At 45.4% G+C, this 23012-nt stretch overlaps 1 protein-coding gene across 4 annotated transcripts in view; it reads right to left on the bottom strand.

Annotated features, from left to right (window-relative positions):
- The window catches only part of FBXW11 (F-box and WD repeat domain containing 11), a 75653-nt gene extending 59720 nt beyond the window's left edge, over positions 1 to 15933 (bottom strand). For 2 of the 4 annotated variants that reach the window (XM_057415137.1, XM_057415139.1), the window contains exons 1-2: positions 15858 to 15933; positions 7266 to 7345 (exon numbers count right to left, since the gene is read on the bottom strand). Coding sequence is in view for 2 of the 4 variants with exons in the window: in XM_057415136.1 (XP_057271119.1) it covers positions 15858 to 15902 (45 nt within the window). In the remaining 2 variants the exon portion in view is untranslated. The remainder of the gene's footprint in view (positions 1 to 7265; positions 7346 to 15857) is intronic. The other 2 variants (XM_057415136.1, XM_057415138.1) reach the window with 1 other exon arrangement.
- Between the last annotated feature and the right edge of the window lie 7079 nt (positions 15934 to 23012).

Below are 23012 nucleotides of genomic sequence, written 5' to 3'. Positions count from 1 at the left end.
CTATTATTAGAAGTTTCTTATTTAAAGTTTAGGGAAATGTGATTTTTCATTAGCCATCAAGTAATTAATCCAATACATCTGTAAGTACTTTGCAATCGTTTCTTTTGACACGTTCTCACCCAGTTGACATTTAGTTCCCAATGCCATTAGGGAAACTAATTTCCTAATTCATTTCAATGAGACACTAAAGAAGTTATTTGCATTTTGAAAGAAATATAGGATGTACTATTCAAACCCACTGATCACAATATTGAGGATGCAGGATCTTATATAGACCATTTTCAGTTCTGCTTCAGAACAAGTGCCTATATTTGAAGAAACTTCCTTTCTCATCTGTTTCATTTTTTTAATCCCATTTGGCACAATGCCTGAATACTGTTTCTGCAACACTGAACCATCAAAGTTCAGGGCATTGCTGCAGATATGAAAGCCCAAATAGTTTCTTATTTTTTTTTAAACATACAGGCCTGGTAGATTACACAGTTGTGCTCATCAGCATCAGTTGGTAAAAATCATTGATCAAGAAACACAACAAACTTCTCTCCCAAGACTCTCATATAAGGTGGACAAACCCATGTAATGTACATAATGAATCTAAGCTTCCAGGAGTCCACAGACCATAACCTAAAAATCCCTGGTTTAGGTTATTGGACTTGTTTTCTTTTAGGTTCTACTTTAGTTAAGGAAGCCAAATTTTAGGAACTTAAGAGAATTATGGGTAACTTAAGAACAATTTCTAATTTCATTCAAAAATACATTAGCCACAAAGGCCAGATTTCTATGACAAGCTTAAACCACACAGAACACTTTCCACAGTATTACAAAACCCTGAATAATAGGGTTTATAAAAACCACTGGACACTTCACTACAGCAAAATATTGCACAATAGTGGAAATTAAATACTGCATTCTACTTCATACTGAAACAGGAATGAACAAGTATTTGTGTGTTTCACTGACTTGTTTCTTCTTGACCCTGCGTGCTTGGAACTGTCATGAATAAAAACCTAATAGCATACTAAAGATTTCATTTTGGCATAATAAGGGCCTGAAATATGCCTTCACTTCCCACTTGCCTTTAGGCAGGATCCCAGGGAGATACAGCACGATTTAATAGAGTCTGGGGAAGGGAAAAGGACCAATGGGCATAATAATAATAAATGCACTTATAAACCAGTATCAACCCCACCAGCAGACCACAGAACCATACAAGTTAAGATAAGGCCAAAGTTTTTTCCTTAAAATTAGAGTTAAGTTGTAATACCTAGTTTCAACAGACTCCCATTAAGAGAGCTGCATGTTCACCTAAAGCCCTGACTGCAGAGGAGGAGGGAGCAGGTCAAAGAGGGGGCTCCACAGCAGCAGGGCAGGGAGTGAACGATGCTGAAAGTCTACAGACAAACATAGAAACCTCATTCTGGTCTTTAAATGCTTTATACTTGAAAAGATGAATGCCTTAATTTTATTATTCTATGACTGATTTTAGTTCAATACACCAAGAACTGCTCTGGTGGTCTACCCTCAGGAATTACCCTTCAAGATTTAGGTTTTAAACTTTCAATCTCAAATTTAAGAAACCTCTGCAAAAGCTTGCATTTACACTCAAATCTATAAATTCTTAGTAATATCAGTAAAAAGGATATGCTCCAATGCCTTTAAAGCCCAGATGCTAAGAATCAGGTTGAACGGGGCTTTCAGCAACCTGCTCTAGTGGAAAGTGTCCTTACCCATGGCAGGGACTGAACTAAATGAGCTTTAAGGCCCCTTTCAACCCAAACCATTCTATGATTCTGTGCGAGCTTCTTACAGAAATGCATACAGCAGTGTTCTTCCAATAAATCAACTTTGTAGGTGGTAACTTTTACGATAGAGGCACCAAAAGAAAGTTCAGTTTAGGACTTTCCATGGGTTTACAGTAATGCTGTTTTGTTAAAGCACCGTAAAATGCCCAGAAACCTTTCATTTCAGTGCCTCTGAAATTAAGTTATGCCTTAAAGAAGTCCTCATATATACCCCTGAAAAAAAGGACTCATCCTATAAAACCCACTAAATCGCTCAAGAAATTAATCTGGACTATTTCCTGTGTTCTGACAGAGCTAATACATGATACCCAGAGACAGAAATACTGCAATGCCATAATTAAGAATGACAGCACTTCCTTATCCCTTTTCTCCACACTCATTTTACTTAGACAAGATTTATATTGCTATATTTGCAGTTTGGGGCATTCTGTTCTCAAGGCAAACACAACCTTGCTTTTGAAAAATCAGTTTCTAAGCCTACTCCAAAAAAGAGTGGTAAGGGCGGGCATTTTAGAATTCCAAAGAAAAATACAGTAAAACAAATGAAGGAGCTAATTTACTCCCCTCTTGTTTTCCAAAGAGCATCACTAATTTTATTAACCATATTAGCTCACTCCTCCTGCAACAACTTTCTTGTGCAGTTCATTACAAAATTAAATAGATCTTAGGAACCTAAGAAACCATTCAAGTTTACAAATCCTAAAGCCTGAAATGCATTTCACAACTTCCTTGTGACAACAAACCAGCTCCTCAGCAGGGTTAGCTCAGCCCTCTCCAGAAGCTATCAGAACTGGCTACACATGATTTGGAGAAGGCTGAGGTTCTTAATGACTTCTTTGCCTCAGTCTTCACTGGAAAAGGCTCTGACCACAGCACCCAAGTCTTGGAAAGCAGAGGCAGGCACTGTGAAAATGAAGACCTTGGTCCCACTGCAGGAAAGGACCAGGTTCGAGACCATCTTAAGAACCTGAACGTGCACAAGTCCATGGGACCTGATGAAATCCATCCACAGGTCCTGAAGGAGCTGGCAAATGAAGTTGCTAAGCCAGAAGAGAAGCTGTGCGGAGACCTCAGAGCAGCCTTCCAGTATCTGAAGGGGGCCTATAAGGATTCTGGGGAGGGACTCTTCATTAGGGACTGTAGTGACAGGACAAGGGGTAACGGGTTAAAACTTAAACAGGGGAAGTTTAGATTGGATATAAGGAAGAAGTTCTTTACCGTAAGGGTGGTGAGGCACTGGAATGGGTTGCCCAGGGAAGTTGTGAATGCTCCATCCCTAGCGGTGTTCAAGGCCAGGTTGGACAGAGCCTTGGGTGACACGGTTTAGTGTGAGGTGTCCCTGCCCATGGCAGAGGGTTGGAACTGGATGATCTTGAGGTCCTTTCCATCCTTATTCCATGATTCTACGTCCAAAGGGCTATGAATCAAGATTTGGACTGGCAAAAAAAAGGTACAACCAAATTGCTTCAGCCTTCACTCTGAATTCTCTTCGGGTTTTTAGCTGTAAGCAACTCACACCCTATTTATTCAACATTGGTAGTTTACTGTTTAGTTTACTTTGATTTAGGCCTGAACCAACAGATGTGATACTTCTTCCCATTAACACTTAGTATTGATGAATGTATGGGCTAACTGCTGTTACTTGAAACCTTCTCTATGGCTGGCAATGAGACACACTGCTCAGTGACTCCGATTTAATGCTGAAAAGAGGGGTATTCTGGAAAGCAAACCTAGACTTGAAGGCCAGTACAACCCTTTATGAAAGCCACATGCTCCCAAGTCTGTGTTCCAAATTCAGTATCAAGCTCAGATCCTAAAAAATCAGCATTAACCAGAACAAGGCATTAAACCAAACACAAAGCAGTGACACTGTTCAAAGGCCTTCAGTATTATTTTACACTCAGCAGGGAAGAGTTGCCAACTTCTCGAACACCATCCCCTTTCATTAGCTGGGATATCACCCAGATCTTACCTGGTGTTTTTACCTTCAGTGATTTATTCAAAGCAGTGACAGGCAGAACAGTGTTGAACCAACCAGATACTGGAACAAGTGGTCTGAATTATTTGCAAGAGGTGGAAAAGTGGCATAGTACACGCTTAAGCAGGAGTACTAGATCGGAAATTGCGTGGGGGCATGCACGTAACACAAACCCACGTGTTCTGCAAGTGACAGCCTGGCTTAGCATGGTAACACCTTCACTGTGCTGCATGTTTTGGTACAACATTGAGTATCATTGCTGAGTTACTCAAAACCAAAGAAACAATTTACGTCAGACCAATAGTAGTACTTTGTACTCTTCCTATTCTCATTTCAAAACCAAGTTGTCCCTTGAGAGGTGCAGTGTATTCGCATGCTCCATACAAGTTTGTTGGGATCAGTGCCATCACATCACTACCTTTTCCACATCCAAAACGCAACCTCACATCCAGCCTTGAGTGCCTGATTCGGAAGGTTGTTCAAGTACCATTTAGACAATGTATTTCCAAAATCCATGGAGTTTTACATATGCATTGCAGTGCTCTGCCACAAGAACAGCTACATCCCTCTACTCTTACATTTCTGTCCTTCAATGAAAAACAAAAGCAAAAGTGAATTTCTCAAAAATAAGTATCCACAGAGCAGCAAACTCATTTTAACTTGTGAAATGTTTTTGATTATTCCAATAGCTGAGTCACGCTTCCATTAGGAAAAACCCAAGCTATTTAGCTAAGTGACTGCCACTCAAAAATCGCTCAATGTTACAACCTTCCAACAGCCATTCAAGATCTGCACGTCAGCTTCTTGCATTTGGGGGAAAAAAAGACTAAGTGAGGAATCAGGAAATTTAAAGCAAGACAAAGGGTAAATAATTTATCAGATAAATTCTCTTCATTACCACACCGTTGTTCTAGATAGGACAAGGAATTCACAGAAGAGTGATCGATAATGCAGTCCCACTCTGCTCCTGAAGATCAAAGTATGCGCTTGCTACAACAAAACGAATGCTACAAAAGGAATATGGGTTCAGTGAAGAAAAGATTAAATGCTTTCTTTGAATATAGTAACAATCTTACTCCATTATCATTTATTCATCAGGATAAGACTCATGAGATGCAGCAGCTTGCTTCCAGGAAGATACAACAGACTAGGAAGAAAATCCTCATACATTTACATAAGTCACTCTGAATGATTCCTGAAATCACCTATATTACCCAAAATACACAGTATTTAGACTAAGCCTTGCTTATGTTCATGTACAAACACCCCAATTCCCAGAGTTCCAAAACTCTAGAAGTGTGACAGTGCTTTCTGCATTAACATATCCTGTGACAAACAGAAAAAAGGCCATTTCAAAAGAAAAACAGCTTTCCTATGCTCTTCTGTAGGGGGAACAGAGGTGTTACAGACAGCAACACACCTGCTCATGGTACATCATAACTGGGGGAGGCAGAAAAAAGAGAAACATGAAAAGAGACCTAGCATTGCCAACTGAAATAGCAGAAATTGAGTGAACAAGTTAAACACTTTAAAAAATGTAGCTGAAACTTGCCTAAGATGTTAGAAGTTGCCTTGAAAACTTAATATGGAAAAGAGTCTAAGAATGAGGCCTAGCAATCTAAAACTAATATTAACCCCATCTAAAAAAGTCTAGTCTAGACAAGGCAGTGTGCACTTTAACTTGACGAGTTCAAATGCACACGAAGCCTGGCTCAGCACATTGTAACACTGTAGTTGCACATTCAGGGCCTGTGCATCAAATGCTGCAGAGGAATAGTTACGTAGCCTTTGACAGCCAACTTACATTTTACTTTTTGAAACGAAAGATTCAAAACCTTAAGCTTCTAACCTGCATATACTGGCACTCGAGTTCAACTTACTCTTTCCTACTGCTTTTGATAGGCCTGTTTCATACTTCAAAAAGCAGTATTAAACATCATAACATCAGGGATCTTAATCAGCAGGAGTACACATTTATGCTGCGCTGCCTCTTCTCCCCCTCACCCCCCTCCAGTGTATTTTAAATTATTTCCTCTTTTCGGTTTCCATCATTCAAGAATGCCAAGTTCCCTTCTGCCTCCCCACTCTCCCAGTTTAGAAAAAGGCACACCCTGAACAGCAAATAATCCATGGGAAGATGTTATTTTGCAGTGTTAACTCCAAGATGAGTCTCATGGGTGTGGGTAACAACTTCAACTTCTTACTAGATGGGACTGCAAGAAATGTGTCAGACTGAGGTTAATAACTATTTCCCTTCGATTTTCCCTCAGATTCTTTTTAAAGAGTTATACTAAAAAAGCATGCCCCAGGCTTCTCCACCCTAACCAAATAAAATTCAAGTACTCAGTGAATCAAACCAGGATACAACATCGCCCTCTGCGCAATTCATTCATTACAAATGTACTCAATTACATTCAAGTATAAGCTTTTCACAAAACACCACGCCAGCAAAACAAACGCAGAGCTAAAACAAGACATGAGATCAACAGCACCTATAGGAGTATCTGCTATGATAAATTAAATATTGAGGCCTTAACATTCGCTTTAATAGCTGTCTACAAAAGAAACACTCAAGCAGCTGTGTTACGGCTATTAATATCAAAAGGGATTGAGGCATCCTGCTTTGTACTATCTTTAAGAATAAGTTGTCATGTTCCTTAAAGCACTAACTTACAATAAAGCTGGGCATTAGGAGAGGTGCAGGTCTCCCATTCGCAACAGGTATACAACTTGCATGACTTTATTTTCCTATCAGACAGGAACCCAGCCTTCCTTCCTATCGCACACAAATATTTTCCCAACTTGTCTTTCAGATAACGTGTTGTACCCTTTTACAGTCATCCCAAAATACAACCACACTCCCCTACTCTGAAATCAAAGCTTCTCTTGCAAACAGTGCCTTACACTTGGCTCAGCTATAATTTGATACCAGCTAGGAACAGAACTTTAGGTTGAAACCTCATGGAGGATTGAAAAGGCTGACTCCAGTGCTGCCCGTGACAGAATTTCAAGCGGCATTTCAGCAGAAAAGTTACTGGAATTTGTACTATGAACTAGACAAGTTCTTTATGTTTCTGATGAACTCGGCAGAGGACATGGCTAGAAAGCAGAGCAGATGGCTATTACTTTCCTGAACTCAAGTGAGAAGTTCAATGAAGTCACTGGGAGGACTGCTTTCTCCTTTCAGAAGCAGGATTTGTGAGCCACTTGCTTAATGCCCCTGTACCCGTAGATACTGCTTTCCAGCTCCGCAGAAGGCAAGTTTACCTTAAAGCCCTATGTCTGCTTTTCACAGTAGATACGCAATTTCCTAACAAGCTGCATGCATTTTTACTGAATATGCCCTTTCCTTCTCTAAGCTCGGGAGCTAACGTGGTGGTCTTCTAACGCTTTAGGGACATTGAGCAGTTAAAGCAAGATACTGAATTTGCGGACAAACTCATCTAAGCAGAAGCAGCAAGATATAGTACAGGGTGACTTCTTACCTGAAACTTTCTTTCTGGGCTTCAGATCCACCAATCCACAATGAAAGGGGATTCGAATGGGTTTTCCTTCTCAGACTTGTCTGTTAAAAGAGAGCAGCCAATCATCTTCAGCTTGGTGTATCTACTCCTTTCTTGAACGAACTCCCAATTACGTACTCCTAATGCTGTTAGAGAGACAAGGTAGCCTGGGCACCTTACCACTCTGTAACAACTACGTTAGTGGGGACATCGGATTGGTGGATCTAAGACACAGACTGACAGACAAGAACGTGCTCTTTCCCCTGCCCTGGATCACCCAATGCACAAGTGTCTTGGGACTACAGCTCACAAAGATAAGGAAGATGAGAGAAGAGACTACAATGCAAGTAACAACACAAATGATAAAGCTTTGACCAGCTTACACCTCACAAGCCTGCTCCATGAACTGCCAGAACAGTAACGCACAGTCCAGTAGAGTTCTCAGACTTTGCCATATCCGTGCTCTAAAGCATTCTACTGCAACCGTTATTTCCCTGTTTCCAGACTGAAGATGATGTGACTTGCCTTATGGTTCTGCAGCACAAAGATGGGAGTCTTCAAGACATGATCTGAATGACAGCACTGACTTCAGTAAATTTTCAGTATCACTGTGTCTCTGGAAAACAATCTAGAACTAGAAGAGAGTAACTCAAGGCATGCTACTCCTGAGACAGGAAAAAGCTGCCTCTTGCTGAGCAAGATGATAAAAGGCCTTCATCCAGTACTGTTAGCAGCACACTTAAGGGTACAAGTGGCTAATTCAAAACAGCTTTAACAATAACACCTTAGAGAAGATGGAGTCTCCAGAAATCTCAAACTATGTGTGTAACCGAACACAGATCCTACACACCAGATTTGTACCTTCCAGTCAGATCTTCAAAAAGGTTAGATAAGGTCTACAGAATTTCTCCTAACAGCAGTCAGAAGCAATAGCAATGTCTTCTAGTACATAATGCTGCAACATCCACAGAAGAACATGCCACAGCTGCCTCCCCAACCCCTGTGGATAGCTGACCCAAGCGTTCTTCAGCCTCCACTGTGCCCCACGTTTCAAAGGGCCAGCAGCTCGGAGAAGGGTGGGAGAAACTACCACTGCTCACAGCTGTGCCAAGAAACTCTCTCGATGAGGACAGTCAAGTCTCTTGACTGCCCAGAGCCATCCAAAGAACAGAGCATCTTCATCCTGAGGGGATTTTCTGCTTTTCTACCACTGGTAAAGCAATGGTTGATAAGAGGGTGGCATTTCAAGGACAAAGCAGCACTGTAAGTCTGATACCATGTCCAATTTATGATTTTAAAGGCTGCCAAGTAAAGTAGTGAGATGTCAAGGCCTATGACTCAGTTTTAAGAGTACAATATAGCTCAGTAAGAAGCCAGCTATTGAAATTACATAAATGTTCCGATTTGCTCAATCACAACAGAGCCAGTGGGGTGTTGGAAGGAGAGGCCCTTCACCATGAAGGCATTCCTCAGAAGTATTTGCAAGTGTTACAGCACAGGTCTGACTTTTGCCTCGAGAAGTACTGGTGTGATGGAGACAGCCTGTGGGCTGTCAAGTGTCAAGTGGGCTAGTCCTTCGCTGCCCAAATAGAACGGTGTAAAAGATTCTCTATCAAACAAGAGCTGTAATTGTAACTTAGTAAGTTTTGCAAATAGATTCTGAATATAGATTTTCAAAGAGCTGTAGTATTTTTGTCTGAGATCTTTAAACTGGCTTGACTGAAAAGGATAGAAGATATGAACCCGGCACCATCACGCAAGCCACTCTTAAATCCAAACGTACGCCTCACAAACAAGCAAGCAGCACAAGTTGTCACAACTTCTGCACCAAAACTCCATATTCAAGAACTGCTCAGAAGGATGAAACTGAGAATGCAGCACTACAACTCATGACACTGAATATATAGTTGCGATTCTCCACCAAGTCAATGAGGAAAAGAAAATCTTGCAGCACCGCCACAGCCAAAAGTCGGCCTGAAAAGCTTTTCTTCCACCAGTTTACCAGACAGCACATCAGTCCCTATTCCTAGCAAGTAGATACCAACATGTATCCTACAAACTTCTGTCTGTATTCATACAAATAACAGGCCTGGGAAGCTGAACTAGTCTGTGATCCCCAATAAAAACGTTAATTTCCTGGCATAGAAGCACAAGGATGCAAGTCCTGAGGGGACCTGGATTAAGAAAGCCATGAAGAACCAACACACCTCCAATCATCCCCATTGCTAATGCAGCCTGCATGAGAAGCAAACTAAGTTTCCAAAAGATTCAGCAGATTTTTGTTGTTAAAATACAAACGGTGTTGCATTATTTTTGCCTTATCTGGCCTTGGTCGAGGACTACTTGTACTGGGAAATGTGTGGAAGTAGTAGAGGAAAACAGAGTAGGCTGTCAGATGTCGCACCACTGAGCTCAGAAATACACCGAGAAGCTGGGGAAGGAAGGGATTTTCCAGAAAAAGTGGATTTTCTGTGAATAATGAAGCACTATCAATACCATGAAAATCGAACCGAGAAATCAGATTATACAGCAACATAAACAGTGGCATTAGTTATAAAAAAGACATTGCTAGAGAAAAAAAAACTGTAACATGAAGTGTTGTTACTAATCAGCATTAAAACAACTCCATAAATATTCTCATTTGCCTTCATTTTCTCCCTTGCAACAAAACAAATTCCTTGTCACAGAGCAGCCCTCTTATAACCATGGTCTCTTATTCTCTCCCACACATCATTCTTCTCGCATTGGCACGTCTGCTGCAGCATGCATTTCATTTTAAACCCATGAGCAATCTCGCTTTGCAGCCTGCTGCACAGGCACTCCAAGCAGCACAGGAAGATGAAACTGAAAACGCCAAAGCAACAGTGACCTCTAAACTCCACAGCAATCAAACGGAATGCATCAAAAGACATACATCGAGTTGATTTAACAAGCAGCAAAGGTGTTACAGACAAAACACGTGGAAAGGTCCATCCACCCGTCAAAGAACATCCCCAAGCCTCTGAGTGTTCAGCTTGGAACAAGGCAGTTTGTTTTGCCAAGACGCTGCTTGCAACACTCATCAGTGACCCAAATTTTTAGCAACATTCAACAGCTCTGCCTGAGGGATGCAGCCAGCACGGGCTGAACGGCAGCAATGCCACACATGTCTTTATAACGTTTTAAAGGAGCAACCCAATAGCACTTCAGAGAGGGCAGCTGGTGCACATTCCAGCATGCCTGTGGAGATGTGATCTCATTCCACCTGGACACTGGATTTACAAGCACAGTTCAGGACCTCCCGGTTCCAAGCCAGAGCTTGCAGGGAACACATCGTGTTCACACACACAGGAAGCTTTACACGTGTTTCAGGCAGCAAGGGAACTTTCTCTGCTGCATGTTTGCTCACTTGCTCAGCACTGTTGCAAAGGTTGGGAAATTTAGTCTTGTTAGACAATTTAATTGCACTGTGAGGCAATAAAAAAGCAGGAATCTCTCCAAATCTCAAATGAGATTTAAAAAGCCTTTGGTGAAACACCAGCGTTCAGTCTCCCCAAGAAATTCTAACTTCTTTCTATTAAGAGCTAAAAGCAATTTAGTTTCAGAATTTTCCCTACAAAATGGAGCATCTGCAGTTTTCCTTCCCCTCTATAAACAGCTGCTGCCATAATGACTACAAACTTCAGACAACCTTTTTCTTTATAGCCTCGCTTCTGCATCTTTGTATTCTCCTTCTTTCCTTTGCCACCTCATTTCTCCAGTCAGTCTATTGTTTCATCTAACCCTTTCCAAAAGATACAGCTTTCCACACTTCTTTCTCCACTTCCCTCATTTCATCATCATTCTGCTGGCTCGGAATACACTTGCCTTGCTCCAATTCATTTTCTTAAGCTCTTCCTTCCCATTTTCTGCACCGCTGCCAAAGTCACAGCAATTCATTCTCTTTATATTTGTATCCTTCTTTTTACAGGCACTCTCTGAAATGTGACTGTCATTCTGCTAGCACAGATCCTCCATCCTCTGCCCTGAAGGCTCATCTGTGCCCTCCCACAGCCATGTAACTACCACCTCTTCAGAGATCTGCTCTAGATGTTTCTTTTTCCTCCCCAACTGCCCAGCATGCCACCGACTGCATGCTTCACTGTCTGACATGCAGCTCCCAACTCTAATTTAGCTACTGACAATTAAAAAAAGATGACTGCAAAGCAAGTAAATTGTTATCCTACCGAAGAAAGCACAGCTAGTTTACATAGGTTTACAAACATCTTACTAACTCTGTCTACTCCCAGGCTTTGATTAAGAACCAGTCACATTTCAGCTAGAACAAGTACCTCCTTTGTTTTGGATGCAAAGATGATTGTGGCCTAGTCCAGCTGTATCTCTGTTGCTATAAAACTAAACTTGTTGAAGGATTCCTCTAAGAATATGTGGGGAAAACACACAAAAATTAACTGCTGCTTGGCTTGCAACAATTAAGACAGGGAAATAAAAAAAGACAGAATATTAAGGCCCTACTGAGATATACACAGCAGCTACATTTTAGTTTCCAAACAGAATGCTAAGATTTATTTTGTGTTGTAAAGCTTTCAATAGTTTGGGGGCACAGCCATCTCCAGCTGCAGTAACCCAAGGAACTTCAGGTACTGCTGGCGTGGTTTAAAGAACAAATTGCTGCTGACTTCATCCAGAGATTGTTACCTCTTGAAGACCTTCAGCTCACATGAAGGTTCTGCCAGAAGAAATTGAAATACTTTTGGCAAGATATTCAATTATAGTTTTTCATTTATTATTTACAGAGGCACTTAAACACTGGACACTTTTATGAGACAAAGACACATTCTAACCACTGAAGGTAGTATATTAGGAAAAATATTTTCCATACATCCACCTTTAAGATACAAATGATGATACAGCGTTAAGCAAGCTCTTGTCAGTTTTATCCCTAGGCATGTTCTTTCTATAGCCCTTTCATGTCACCATCATGGAGGAGCATTATTTTGAATCTGAACTGCCAACTCTGCAGCAGTGGTACCTGCATTTGGAGAACAGCATGCACACCAAGGACACAGTGCAAAGACAGATGACAATAAGCTCAGTAAGTGCAATAATTTACACACAGTTGGCTTCCTGCTTCAGTAGCTGTGTCCCAGAGGTGTCTGGTGGGTACAAGAGCCCGGGAGCAAGAGATCTGCCTTTTTTTATGCTATTCATATCTTATGCTGCACACAGTTCACCCCATAAATGCAAAACCTTTCATGCTGTATTGAAAAAAAATACGTATTTACCATACTTATGTGTTCTTTTACAACCACATTAACACAAACTAAGAAGCTAATCATCACCTACTTGGAAAGTGTGCTGGTAAAACAGCAGTATGGTTCAGTGAAGCTTCCTGAGAAAAAACATGAAGCTTTTAACAGGTATTGACAGCAAATGCATACAACAGGTCTGATGCTACTGAGCAGTCCAGGTTTCACACAAAACTCTGAATCTCCAGATAAAACCCAAAACCTGTTTCAAAAAGCACTGTCGGCACTTCACCTTAAGAAAGAAAAAAGTCTGGTTCTTTAAAAGAGCAAAAAGGTTACAATTATCTAATTTCACAGAGAAAACTGAAACTGAGGGAAGAAAGAGCCCTTTCAATCGTTTTGGCTGCCCCTCCATCTGTTCTGGATTACTTCCTTACTACTCATTTTCTAATAGTTTGCCCACTCATGCAAAGCATTTGACTGAGGCAGCATAAACACGAAGGCATCTAAACTAAACACCGGCCCGCCAGACACACTGCCAGCCTAAATCTGGACCTCCCACCATCAATCCAAGTTACAAGCTTGAGACCTCATGCCTCTTTAAAATCACCTCTACCGGAACCGGGTGCCTTGTCTGCAGAGGTGGGCACCATCTGCAAATGACAGCCATTGAATGTCACCACTAAATCAAACGCTCGTGGCCATTAAAAGGGCTGGATGGCATGGTTTACAAAGCTGGAACAAGACATGCAAAGCATAAGCTGTCCTAAAAAATACAGTGACTTCAGAACACTTGCTAGAACTTCCTACGGCAACTAGAAGTTGTCATTCTGAAACCTTAAAATATTTCCCTTAGATTCCAGCTTTAAAAATAGAACAGTATTATTGCCATGACTGATTTTTCTTTAAATAAATGCAAATGATCTATCCAGCAAAGGCACAGTGGAGGGGTAGAACATCGTGTTCTGAGACTTCCATGCAATTAACATGTTGACACGTTATCTCTTGTTTATCAGCTACTCAGAATTATATCTTATTTGCTCCTTAGAGTTTCTGCATCATACATTTGCTCCTATATTTACTATAGATTCTTCCTCAGCATTGGAGGGAAGTGAATGAGTACTCAAAGCGCATCAAAATCCACCTCCTATAGCAAAGAGAGGCATAAACCATCCTGCTTTTAGCAAACAGTAACAATCTTCGAAAGAAAAGCACCCTGCTAAGCTGATCCCAGGTTTAGGGATGTTTGCCACCAGCATTAACAACTGATACAAGAGTTTGCACATAAGACTGAAATCCCAGACTTAAAACAGTTCATACAGCTTCTGCTTTGTGTATTTGTCCTGGTTAAACCATGAAAGGATTTAAAGATACCTTCTGGAGAAGCTTTTCTTCTCCAGCACATGAGGCAGCAAAACTTCCAAGCCACATCTTCATTTAGGAACGACTTTCAATGATTTTAGTGAAACATTAACACTCAAACACAAGTATTACTATGCAAGCCTTCACTAAGCCTGCAATTAAATTCAACTGCATTTTAGAGAGCCATGTTTCTGCTGGAAACTTAAAGAATTGTTCATCTTATCAAATGTTTATAGTTAGTTATTTCTTGGGAAAGAGAAAAATGTATTTTCTCAACCTCCTACTAGGTAACAAAAAACTTAATAATGCCATGGCTATTTCCATGGATTAGAACATTTCCCAGGCCCAAATGGACATAGAGGGCACAACCACCATCAGCAAAAGTTACACTTGCTTCCAATGTGGCCCCAAATAGAGGAGACTTCTAAAAGGGGTGAGCAGTTACAGAAAGACAAGCAAGAAATCTTGGTGAGGCAAATGTACCTTCCAGCCTCAGTCGCTACTGCAGCGTCTCACGTAACCCCAGGCTGAGGAGCATTAGTAACCCTCCAGCTCCAGGTAGGAGATAGAACTCACTTTATGCCTCGGAAATGCAGCAGACAGCACCTCTGGGGGCAACTCATCCGGTAAGGGACACCCACACAGCTGCCCCAGGCTTTATCCTCTTGGAAACAGTGTCAGTATCAGCTACTCTTAAGTGCAAGATTGCCAGATCAATAGGGACTAGGAAAGGAAGCTCCTGAGAACAGCTCTTAAGCTACTGGCCTCAGCAATCAACAACAGAGAGGATCACAAAGGCTTTGGGGGTTTCCCCTTTATTATTTGGGGGTTTCTAATTTTTGCTCCTTGATAGCAAATAACGCTCGATGTAAGTTCACATTTTGCGGATCAGGTAGTTTAACAAAAGCAATACTGGCTAAAAAAAAACCATTTAAAGTCTCCACTGAACCCAGTTTGCCTTCAGAGTACCTCAAAAGCAAATGTCCGTGTTTTACCACTCAACTCTGCAGCACTGTATGGAATTCTGTACATGAAAGCAAATGATGCTTATGACAAAGAAATTAGAAGGTATTTAGTGATGACTATTATTCCTTCTTAGCTCCTATCTTAACACTGTTAATTCCTAAAGGCAGTAAAACTCGGGCCCCCCTTATATTTGGCTACAGAAACCTCAGATTTGCTTGTATTTAAAAATAAACCAAACCTCCTCTTTCTATTGCTTCCATCTGGCCACCTCGCCACTAGCCCCAATTTAGCGGCGTAAGCGCTAATTAGGGGGTACAACGAATGCACCAATTAGCTCTCGTTAGAGAATACCGTGTGATCCAGACCGGGGCTCCAGCACCGGTGCTGCCCCGGGCAAATGGGAGCTGCCCCCGCACAGCCCGGAGCGACACGGGGGCAAGAGGAGCCCCAAATGCTCATGGGGAAGTTTAACCATTCCCCCCCTCCTTCCTCCTCCCCGGCTCCGCAGCCTCCCGCAAGTGCTCCCGCGGGGCTCCGGCCGGGGAGCGCGAGGAGGCCCCGCCTGGAACCGAGGCGCTGCGGGTCGGGGGGCGGCGGGAGCCCGAACCCAGCCCCTAAGGGGCATTTCGGTCCCGGTATTTGCAGCGTGCGCGCGTCCCCCGCGCACCGGGACCGACGTTCGGCGCCTCCCAGAGCGGCTCTGCCTTCCCGCCGGGGTTTATTATCTCCATGTGTCTCTTTTTACGGAACCCAAAGTGCCCGTCGCGCCCCGGCCTGCACCAGCGGCAGCCGCAGGGAGGAGGGAGCGCAGCGGATCCCCCCCCGCCCCGGGGCGGCGGAGCGGGGCGCGGGCCGGGGGCGCCGCCAGCCGAGAGGACCTGGGTCGAAAGCAGGCTCCCCACAGTCACCTTCCCGGCAGGGCGGCGGCACCGGACCCCGCAGGCCCGGCCGCGGCGGCGGGGCCTGCCAGCGGAGGAAAAGGAAAGAGGGGTCTGCGCGGGAGGCGGGGGTCACTCACCATCAGCTCGATGGTCTTGTCCTCGATCACCGAGTCGGGCTCCATAGCGGCGGGCAGCTCCGCCCCCCCCCCCCGCAAGAGGGGTGCGGAACAGCGTGAGGTTCGGGGCACGATGCTGCTGGATCAACAGTGCTGGAAACGCCTTTGGGACCCCGGTACATGCACTGTTACCCTGTCAGGTTCAATGTCTTAGCGTTAGACCTGGAGTTGGTTTGATTTGTTCTCCTGCTTTTGTACCTAGACCAGGAAAGGTAGAGCGAATCCTCTCATCAGCCAGACCCTATGTGGATCTCTCCATTAGCTATGAGCGCATGCAATGGAGTGTGTCCAAAATCCTCTTCACTTACAGGGAAATTGGCCCCTCGCTTTGAGCCACACCTGAGGAGTGTGTTCTCTTGATGCAAAATGAGACAGTGAGGGAGTGAAACCAAGCTCGGAATATGGGGGGGAAGTCATAGAATCCCAGCCTGGTTTGTATTGGAAGGGACCTCAAAGCTCATCCAGTTCCAACCCCTGCCACGGGCAGGGACACCTTCCACTAGAGCAGCTTGCTCCAAGCCCCTGTGTCCAACCTGGCCTTGAACACTGCCAGGGATGGGGCAGCCACAGCTTCTCTGGGCACCCTGTGCCAGCACCTCAGCACCCTCACAGGGAAGAGCTTCTGCCTAAGAGCTCATCTCAATCTACCTGGAAAGTAAAGAGAAGATGGTCCTGGCCAGAGGAGACTCTCAGTCTAGGTTAGATGGAGACAGAAAGAGCTGAACACAAAAGCTTGAAAAGGAGACATGGAAGCAGGTAAGGTGAAGCATTTCCACCTAGCTCATCACAACCCTTGGCAGCAAGCAGCTTCCCAACCTTTAGGGTCTGCATCCTGCTGGCAAACTGCAGCTCACTTCCCCTACCACCAATGCCAGGAGTATCCACCAGCTCCCTTCAGCTGCTGGCAGGCAGTAGGAGCCACTCAGGTGGGACAGCAGCACCGGCGACACTTGAGAACTGAGGTGCTTTGGGTGGTCAAGGGCAGATGAGCTGCAATGTAATGAGGCAGCGGGGGCCAAATGCATTTGGAGGCATTGGAAATTGGAAGCAGAAATATCATAAGCAGCAATTTAATGTAACAGCACAGCACTGGTGTCTCAGTGCTTGCAATGAAAATGGGCTCAGTAGCTTCCTGCTAAGCATTTTTTTTCCCCGTTACCTGTTTAAATCTCTGCCAAATGGTGAAGAAATAGAGTGTGATCAAATGAAAATGGTGCAAAGTCCGTCCTTATTGACAACACACCTGCTTTACAGGATATTTAGGTCAGCAGAAATGTGTCTTATTCATCACAAAATGCTTAAAAGAGTACTTACCATGAGCTCTAAACCCTTCATAGAATTCACAAAATTAACCAAGAGCAGCAGGTTTCCCTCCCCATAGAATCAACCAAGATGGAAAAGACCTTTAATATCATCACATCCAACCATTACCCCAAGCTGATGGGTCCACCACTAACCCGTGGCACTAAGTGCCTTGTCTACACGGTGTGTGACCACTTGCAGGGACGGTGACTCCAGCCCTGCCCTATGCAGCCTGTTCCAATGCCTGAGCACCCTCTGGGGAAGGAATTGTTCTCAATATCCAGTCTAAACCTCCCCTGGTGCAGCTTGAGGCTGTTTCCTCTTGTCCCATCCCTTGCTCCTTGGGAGCAGAGCCCAGCCCCCTCCTGGTTCTATCCTCCTGTCAGGCAGTTGTAGGGAGCGATCAGGTCCCCCCTGAGCCTTCTCTTCTCCAGACTGAACCTCCCCAGTACCATCAAACAGTTCCTGCTGCTCAGAGTCTGGGGGTGAAACTTTGATGTGCCCTGAATGCTGCCCTGGTTACGTTCTTTCAGAGAAAGCAAAGACCTGACATGCTGTCACCCCTCAGTCCCTCTAACTGGAGCTACAGAGCCCAAACCCACACACCTGTGCTAACATCACCTTGGGTTGTCAAGTATCCGTGGTCCCTTCCCCAAACATGCTCCATTTCCACATGAAAGCACATCCAGAGGCTTTTCCTGTCAAGCCTAAGTGCCTGGGCTGACAACTGAGCTGAATTCCTTCCACCTTCACATCACAACCTATAACAAAGGACTCACAGGGCAAATTATACCCCATCCTTTAAGTTGTGTAACGCCGCCGACCTCGGCAGGCTCACAAAGGTGTCACCGAGAGCAAGGTGGGACAGAATCCGGCTTGGTTTTGCTCTCCCTGTAATCAGACGTTCTCTCTGGAGATCAAACAAAGCAGCAGATAGTTGTTTGTGACACCAAAGTGAAAAATCAGCATGTCTTGGTCTAAATATATACAGGGAAGAGGCTTGCTGATCAGCACAACACTGTTTATGTGGCTCTCTCCTGGCTGCACAGCCAGGCCAGTTTTCTGATTATGGAAAGGATTGCCCATAAAAAGGGGGGTAAAACCCACATAAAAGAGGAAGAAAAAAGAAAATATGCAAAATTGCCTCCATTTATTTGAAGAGTGAGCAAATCCATGGTCTTGTGCTGAATGGTTAATGCACTGCAATGATGGATGCTGTCCGATGGAACCTCAGCTCCTGTAATCTGCTTTTAATTGTGTGGAAAACATCCATGAGCTGAGAGAAAGAGAAGAATGATGAAAATAATTAACCAAAGTTGTATAAAAAAATCTAAGGGTTTTTGCTTTAGTGCAGCACACCAAACAAAGCCAGCACAGGGGATCCTGCTATCTGTACATGAAAGTACAATTGGTTCTAAGCAACGCATCACTTAACAGCTTGTGAGGACTGAGCGACATGTCCAAGCTGTAATAAAACGAATGAAAACCAGGGTTTTGATAAATCTACTGAGAGATACAAAGACACTGAGTTCTGATGAAGCCCAGCACTGCAGCCCCATGCCTACGTGAACCACAATTTGAGGAGCAGTCTCTGGGTGTGTGCTCAGAATTCAGGTTAACACGCTGCTGGACCGGCAACTCCTCCATGTGAGTGCTATCACCATGTGCTGACGGATCCCTGCCACACATCTGCCCATCAGCAGAGCAGGGATGGAGTGGGTAATTAAGCCCTAATGAATGATGACCTTGTTGAGGTGGAAGCACAGCAGGGTGGCGGGGCAGTTTCAGCCTAAGAGGACTCGCTCTGCCAGTTTTCCTGCGAGGATGAGTACGAGGGGAAGAGCACGGGGGAAAGTCCCAGCACCAAAGAAGTGGAGATATCTCCATGTTGTGCAACACGATGAGAATTCATTGAGGTTGATGTCGTTCTCACCATCGCCCCTGGGCTGGGACCTCCACTGAAACTCAGCCATCATTTAAAGTCCACATTTTCTGCATGTTCATTGCATGAGGCACCGATTTCCTCTTCAGCAAGTATTTTTCAGCACAGACAAGTGGAGAGGACACACAGCATCAGGACAGGGACTGCGTGGGGGGAGCCCAGCAAGGAGCTGTGCCACTGGCCCTGGAGCCTGTGCAGCCCCATGGCAGGATTTGCTCACTAATCCCCTCCAACCTCTACTCCCACACAGGCAGGTCTGTCTGCAGCTCATGCTGCTGTGGACCAGCTCCACAGAGCACACGGGGGAGGATATAAGGACTGACAGTACAGAAAATCCCCAGTGAGAACATGATTTGATTTTATTCTCTCTACATCTTTTTTGTGTAATAAACTGAATTATTTCACAGAAACAAAATGTTGGAAGGGACCTTAAAGCTCATCCAGTTCCAACCCCCTGCCATGGGCAGGGCATCTTCCAGTAGAGCAGCTTGCTCCAAGCCTCATCCAACCCAGCCTGATATAGAAAGACCTGGAAAAAACTGAGCAGATTCCCAACAATTCTTACCCCTGCCCAATAACAGACGCATAAACTCTGCTGCCACCCAGAGAGAAGCAGCTGGTCCTTATCCAGCTCCTCTACACCACCTAAACCAGCAATGTTAGGAGCAAGGAGGGGCTCAAAATAGCAATACTTGTAAAGAAGGGGAAAGAAATAAAACCAATGCAAAGCCCCCATACCCTGGGTTGAAGGAGGAGGTGCTCCCTTCCATAGGACCAAGTCCATAGGATAGGGCCCCCAGCAGCTTTGCCTGTGGCCACAGCTCCCAAGGACATGGGGCTCCTGGCAGGGGTGCCCTGCTGCTTTGGGGTGGTGGGAAACAGGAGGTGCACAGACAGCACAGAGCCTCCCAAGCACGGGATCCATCGCCCCTGTTGCTGTTTCCCATGGCTTTATCCATCTGTAAAGATTTGGAGAGCAGGGATGAAGACAGGGGGAGGTGAAGCAGGTGTGGGCAGCTGCAGCACTGGGGTTTGTGACTCATGGCTGCAACTCACGGGCTCCAGCGGCTGCTTTCACACAGCACTCAGCTGCTCTGCTTCACTTGACACGTCCTACATGATAAAGCAAGGTTTCATTTTGGGGCCTAGAGATGAGAGAGCCAGGAGATCCCGTTCCAAAGCATGGTGCACCCTGCAGGATCACCGCTCCTCCACAGACCCTCGTGTCTTCTGCTCACAGCCCACTGCTCATCCAGGCCACACAACCTGAACCATGCTGCAGCTCTCTCCAGAAAAGAGAAACAGTTTCTCAGAGGTAAGAAACCAGCACATAATTGCTCTTTCCATACACAGGCGAGCGAAGGCTGTAATTTAATAACCTCCAGTACGATGGGTCTTGGCCTTGAATATAGAATAAAGTTGTCTGTCCTGTGAAAACTACAGAAAAAAACCAAAACAAACCAAACCATCAGCTCCAGTTGTTCATAAACCACATTTGGAACTGGCTGGCTCAGAGCTGCCCAACCCCAACTGCTGGAGAGAGTCCAGAGAAGGGCATAGAGATGCTGCGAGGGCTGGAGCAGCTCTGCTCTGGAGCCAGGCTGAGAGAGCTGGGCTGGGTCAAGAGAAGCCTGGACAAGAGAAGGCTCCTGAAGGGGAGACCTTAGAGCAGCTCCAGAGCAGCTAAAGGGGCTCCAGGAAACCTGGAGAGGGGCTTTGGACAAGGGCCTGTAGGGACAGGACAAGGGGAATGGCTTTAACCTGCCAGAGGGGAGACTGAGATGAGCTCTTAGGCAGAAGCTCTTCCCTGTGAGGGTGCTGAGGCGCTGGCACAGGGTGCCCAGAGAAGCTGTGGCTGCCCCATCCCTGGCAGTGTTCAAGGCCAGGTTGGACACAGGGCCTTGGAGCAAGCTGCTCTAGTGGAAGGTGTCCCTGCCCGTGGCAGGGGTTGGAGCTGGGTGAGCTTTAAGGTCCCTTCCAACCCAGCCACTCTGGGATTCTATTCTATGATTGTGTGAATGTGCTGCAAAGCAGAGACTCAGTATTTAATTAATGTACATCCCTCCAGGAAGCCGGGATCGCTGACAAGGGTCTGCCTGGAAGCAGACAGCTCACCCAGAACAAGACTTTGACTGTCAGAGCAGGTCAGTAGCTGCTACGTGTAGGTGCTGGCAGTGCAGGCTCTTCATCCTGCGTGGGCAGAGGTGACATCTGGGTAGTTGGTGTCCTGCCAACTGTAAGACAACCTCGTGAAGCCAATAATTGATCGTGAGACAACAGTAAATCTGCAAACAGACTTACTCTGCAGTGCAGCACCCCTCAGGCACATCCACCTACCTAAGCAAAACAGCGAGGGCTGAGTAGCACAGTTACCCTGTCAGTAAGAACAAAAAGCCATTCACATGCATGGTCTGTATTCCCAGCACTGGGCAGTGAGGGCTGAAACCACTCACTGGTTTTGCAAGTGGGAGGGGAATCCCAGCCCTCTTGTTGGTCTCAATTAGAATGTGTTTCCAGGTTATTCTTTAGCACCTAGCTGAGCTGTGCAGGCTCTGGGAAGGATTTGGTGCCCTCAGACCCTGCCCTGGCACCAAAGGAAATGCAGTTTCCTGCAGTTCTTGCCGTATCTCCGCTGTGCTTTTAGTTATTTACGGGAGCACTTGGATTTCCCTGTGCTGCAGGAGATGGTGGGTGACACAGCACAGGGGCACCTCTCAAAGCACAGTGCATCAGAGCGGCCCACGCCACGTCTGTGCCCATGGCTGAGAGCGTCTCCAGCTCAGTAAGGAATAGACCAGGAGAACAATTGTTATTTAATGGAAATGATCATCAGCCACACTCACAGCAGAGGGACTGGTCCTGGTCCTCCACTCACCTCCCACATGTATCGCTCTTTCCAACCCAGCCCTTGTGTTCCCCATGCATAAGCTCTGATACACTAGGGATAAACAAGATGTTGCATGAAAACAAAGGAGCCATTGGAATCCCATGGGATCTGCCCTTCCCACACTGAACATCCCACAGGGCACAGGGGCAGCTCCCAGTGCTCCTCACACCAAAGCCACATGCAGCACACGTCCTGCCTCGGTGCCCTCCTTACACCCGAACAAGCATGGCCAGGCATTAAAGCAAACCAGGCTGAGGCCCAGCAAGGCTCAGCTCAAGGCAGAAATGCAAAGGGGGGGTCTACTGGAGGACAGGCCCCCATCTCTGCCATCCCTAAATGTGCTCGGAAAGCTGCTCAGACCTCGGTCGCCCCCAGGATGCGCAGAGGACACAGGAGGGAGGCGTTTAAGGTTCACTTGGCTGCAGAAGCAGCCAAAACCCATCCTGGCTTAATAAAATGAATATGTTGTGTGGAAAGGCAGAGGGTGAAAGGAAAGAGCAGCTCAGTGTGTGTGACAAACCAGGAGGGATGATGGCAGCAACCCAGCATGGAGCTATGCGGTGTCCTGACAGCTCACTGCCACCCATGAAATGGGTTCAGGGCATCCTCCCTTCCCTCCCCACCCTCCACAAGTATGCTCTTGGCTCCCAAGTGGCCCTCAAGTGAAGGCAGCCAACTTCAGTTTACAGATACACCTCTGATGCTGTTTCACATGGGACGTCCCCATGCTTCATCTTGGACATAAACCCTATCCTTTTGGCTGGTTACGTGCTGCAGTCCACAGGCAGTGAATTGATAGGTGCTTCCGCAGGCAGTCCCTGCAAGCAGTGTAGGAATGAAGCTTTTTCCTTAATGAAAACTGGCTCAGGAACATGAGACAGTCCCTCTGCCCCCCCCCCATTGCCTGTCCCTATGGTGGGCTCCTGTAGACAACCCCAAAACACCTCTGTGTAAGCTGAGGTCTAAGCAAACCTTGCAACCCCTA

The sequence above is a fragment of the Pezoporus wallicus genome, unplaced genomic scaffold (assembly GCF_028554395.1).
Source record: "Pezoporus wallicus isolate ANWC-B61680 ecotype Strahan unplaced genomic scaffold, APGP_CSIRO_Pwel_v1 contig_4161, whole genome shotgun sequence".
Taxonomy (NCBI): domain Eukaryota; kingdom Metazoa; phylum Chordata; class Aves; order Psittaciformes; family Psittacidae; genus Pezoporus; species Pezoporus wallicus.
Note: the sequence above shows the minus strand (reverse complement) of the source record. Positions and strands in the feature narration are given on the sequence as shown.